The 4,107-nt window shown below is 47.1% G+C and overlaps 1 protein-coding gene across 1 annotated transcript in view; it reads right to left on the bottom strand.

Moving 5' to 3' along the window:
* BLMH (bleomycin hydrolase) overlaps positions 1 to 4,107 on the bottom strand; it is a 27,862-nt gene that overhangs the window by 19,669 nt on the left and 4,086 nt on the right. The window contains exon 5 of the mRNA XM_025192323.1: positions 467 to 555. Coding sequence (XP_025048108.1) covers positions 467 to 555 — 89 coding nt within the window. The remainder of the gene's footprint in view (positions 1 to 466; positions 556 to 4,107) is intronic.

Genomic DNA, 4,107 nt, shown 5'->3' with positions numbered 1-4,107 from the left:
AAGCTGGTTCCTGCTGATCTTTCCTTTTTTTAATCCATGCTTTTAAGTTTTATAGTCACCCTGTGCGGCAACGAGCATGATCAGAGCCCCTGGCACAACGGAAAGAAAAAATCCCAGTCCTCCCTGGACACATCGTTCATAGGGGACTATCCACATATCTAGACTTCTTCTTCTGGGAGTTAGGGAATTAAAAGCCATCGTTACAACTGCCAAGGGGAACGTTTTCAAGCTGCAGTTTGGAAACAAGACCACAATATCCAGTTAAGCAGCCATTATTTGTGAACAGACGTGCTCTTTCCCATCCAGTGTTTTAGCACCATTGCCCTTACCCTGTCAATCCTTAAAAAGGCAGGGTGCATGTGGAACAAGGAAGTACCCCAGACAGCTCCTCAATGCTCTGACCAGGTTAAGGGACATGGGGAGCCTGATGCTCTAACCAGAGGTTTAGCACCGCTTCAGACGTTACCTTATGATTCAGAGTCTCATTCATCCTTCTGGAGGCCTCCGTGGTGTAAGATTCAGGGAAGCATTTCTTAGGAATAACACCATATTTTTCTAAAAGAGAATTGATAAAAAAAAAAAATAGCCGTCAGTCAACAGACTTGATTTTCTACACAGCCAGCATTAATACCTCTGCTTAACAGTCTCTGAACACAGCTTCCAAGTCAAAGCAAACACTCTCCTTCCTGCAGCAAGCCTTTGCAAGACGATTGGAGAGGACAAGATCATGTCTAGCCTGCAAGGAGACTCTTCCACTCTTATTTATTTGTTTTCAAGTTTCTGCTTCCTGCAACTATTCCGGACTTGCCAGCAATCCCTCAGTTTGAGGATACGCTCTACCCACAGCTCTTTTGTGCCTGGTGCAGGGGGCTGGACCTGATGATCTTGCGAGGTCCCTTCCAGCCTCGCAACCTATGAATCCGTGCTCATTGATGGGTCTCAAGGCAACTTCGCAGTCCAACCCTTGAGCCACAGAACTGTCCACAGAAGTCCCGGGTCTTTCCATAGTGGATAGTAGGCCGTAGGCCAGGATGTCTTCTTTTTCTTCCTCTGCTCTTTCTTCTCCGCTTTGAGGGCAAAATACTGTACCTCAAAGCAAGATGTTGCTTGGATGAGGTCGCAGCACCACTGGAGTTGGTTAGCAGCCAGCTCCTCCCAGCTTTCGATGTCAGCGCCCATTTTCTTGAGGTCCCCTTCTAGCATTTCCTCTGACCACCACCAGATCTCAGGCTCCAGCTAAGCTGGGAGCAGAGCACTTGTTCTGCAGTCGTGTCGGGCACCCACCCACCCACCCACCCACCCACCCACACACAGAGGCCAGTCCAGCAAAGCCGGTGTTCGAGGACCACCCGCTCAAGGTTGGTAACATTAGCTTCAGCAAGGATGCTGGCGTTTGTGTGGCGACCTTCCCATTTGGTGCGGAGCATTTTCCGGAGGCATCACTGGTAATACCTCTCCAGGCTCTGAAGATGACAATGGTGGTCACCCGTGCTTCACACATCTGCAGAGGAGAGCGGGAATGCCCGTGTTGCAGATCTGGATCTTGGAGTCTTTCTGGAGAGTGTGATCAATAGCAACATGGAGAAGCAATTTTCTGAAGGAGGCCCTTGCACACCAGATCCTCAATGTTCTGGATCTCCTCAATGTTCACTCTTTGAGAGGTGGCTATGGAGACAAGGGAAGCGCTTGACCAGGGTCTTTCCCTCCATGGTTTCTCTCTTTTTTGTGGGGAGTGACATGCATGACCTGGAGAGGGCTCGTAGAGCACTTTAGTCTTCTCAATGTTATACGAGAGGCCCAAAGATTAGTAGGCTTCTGCAAGGAGATCTAGCGTGGTCCAGAGGTTTCCCTCAGTGGCACAAGGATGGTGCAGTGGTCAGCGTATTGAAGGTCAAAAGATGGTTGTGTCGAATACTTTGGTCTTTGAGTGAAAACGCCCCATATTGAAGAGCCCTCCATCTGTTTGGTAGTGCCAGTTCCAGGAGGGAGGCAGTTCTTGGCCTCATTCAGTGGCTGGCTCTTGTTACCCGAATTGGGGAATATCCTCAATGATCCCAAAAAGATACGTCTGCCTTAAACCAGCGTCTCTTTAATGTTGGCATCATACATTGCCGTATTCGTTTCACCTCACTGACTCCATATCATATTTGTTCAGGTTGCAAGCATTAAAAAAAAAAAAAAAAAAAAAAAAAAAAAAAAAAGTTTCTCTCCCCTGGACCACAGATACCCCCAACCTGTCACCAGAAATGTTATAGGGTCACAGGAAAGTAGGGCTGGAGGGGACCTCCTGAGGTCATCTAGTCTAGCCGCTGTCCCCCCACCACCGTCTTCTCTTCTCCAAACTAAATAACCCTAGTTCTTTCAGCCTTTCCTCATTAAGTCTTGCTTCCCGGGCCTCTAATAATTGTTGTCACTCTCTGCTGGGCTCTTTCCAATCTGTCCCCATCTTCCTTGAAGTGTGGGGCCCATCCAAAGCTGGACACAACTCCAGGTGAGGTCTCACCAGTGCCCAACACAGCAGAAAAACAACTTCCCTTATTATGCACCAATGTAAATGAAGGCAGCTCCATTATCTGAGTTACACACGTACCAAACGATTTATCTAAGTGTAATGGGGTGGCACATCTGTCACCAGAAGGCTTAATCAGGAATATTTAGGCTGTGTGGGTTTGGCAGATACCCTCACTTGGCTGCAGTCCCGCTATCACCAGTGACAGCGCACAAAACCCCAGGGTGAGTTTAGAGCTGGCCAAGCTACCAGCAAACTTTGAACACACCTGTAACGGGGGCTGCTGACATGGCATTTTCCACTAGCATTCATGGGCTTCGGAGCCTCCTGCTTCTCTTGCACCACAGGAAGTCCAAGTTCATTAACCTTCAAGGCACACTGCAAGTCCCACATTTTACCCCTGGCTCACAAGGAGACAGGACTGGGCCTCTCGTGTGTTTATAAAATAAATACAAGTGTCCTTTTGATATTGTTTTGGGCTACCATGAAGTAGGGGGATCCCATCGCCCCCCTCCACTTTTTTTTTTTTTTAAGCAAAGTATTTCTGCTGAGGCAAAAGGCATGCAAAACCTTGCTGGACAACCTTGCTGGGCCCATCTGACGCCAGCAGCCTCTTCTGCCCAAGTGCCGGACCCAATGATCTCGTGAGGTCCCTTCCAGCCCCTAACTTCTCGGGATCTGAACTTGGGTGCTCTTTTATGAAGTTTACTAGAAACCAGACTTGGTGCAAGCTGGAAGACAGTGAACCTCTAAAATACAGCCTTGTTTATGGCCACGGTTCACGAGACCTCATCCTATCTAGGACGCCTTTCTATTACTCGTTGGCGTGATGTCCTGAGGAAGGCTGTCATTAGTTTCTGTAAAATATTAATAGCTGAAGTATTATCATCAAAAACAGATATGTTAACTGGCTCCACTGCTGCTGTTGTGAGGATGTTTCTGCTTCTACAACTAGTGTCTACACGCCAAAAAACATTTTTTTTTTTAAATGAAGGACCAGTTAAAGCAGTATGAAGGGAGATGGACCAGAGTGTACCCCAAAGCATTTAAAAAGCATGGCAGTTAGCACTGAGTGCACAGACTATCATCTTAACCATAGCTAAAATAATAATAAAAAATTACTTATGAAGCCCAGTTAAGCCTTTGACTCACAGCAGGGCTTGAAGGGCTCCAGCTACATTTGTTCATTTTATAAATGAGGCATAATTCATGTCTGTTTGCAATCAAGCTCAGATTAAGGCAGCCACAGTTACAAAGTCTTTATATTGAAACACAAAATTTTTTGAGGAATCAATAGGTAATTCGAATGAACTGAGAGGGGGGTGGCAAGAGGCCTGTTTTCTAGTCACTATTGACAAGGTTCATTCTAGAGACTGGAGGGGGAAAAAAAGCATGTCAGGACCACATCCATTCCAGACGAGGTTCTGGAGGCAGAAGGGCTACAGCAGTGAGACTCCAACCCGGCACAAAAGTTTGTTCAGCTTTCAGTGTGAGCCAGTCTGATTCTCAGGGCCCGAGCTGTACCTTTACTTGGCAATGGCAGCCCTTACATGAGTACACCACAAGCAATCGGTGAACAAAAATTATGCGACAACACA

The sequence above is a fragment of the Alligator sinensis genome, unplaced genomic scaffold, assembly GCF_000455745.1.
Source record: "Alligator sinensis unplaced genomic scaffold, ASM45574v1 scaffold1642_1, whole genome shotgun sequence".
Classification (NCBI taxonomy): Eukaryota; Metazoa; Chordata; order Crocodylia; family Alligatoridae; genus Alligator; species Alligator sinensis.
This window is presented reverse-complemented; position numbering and strand designations above follow the sequence as displayed.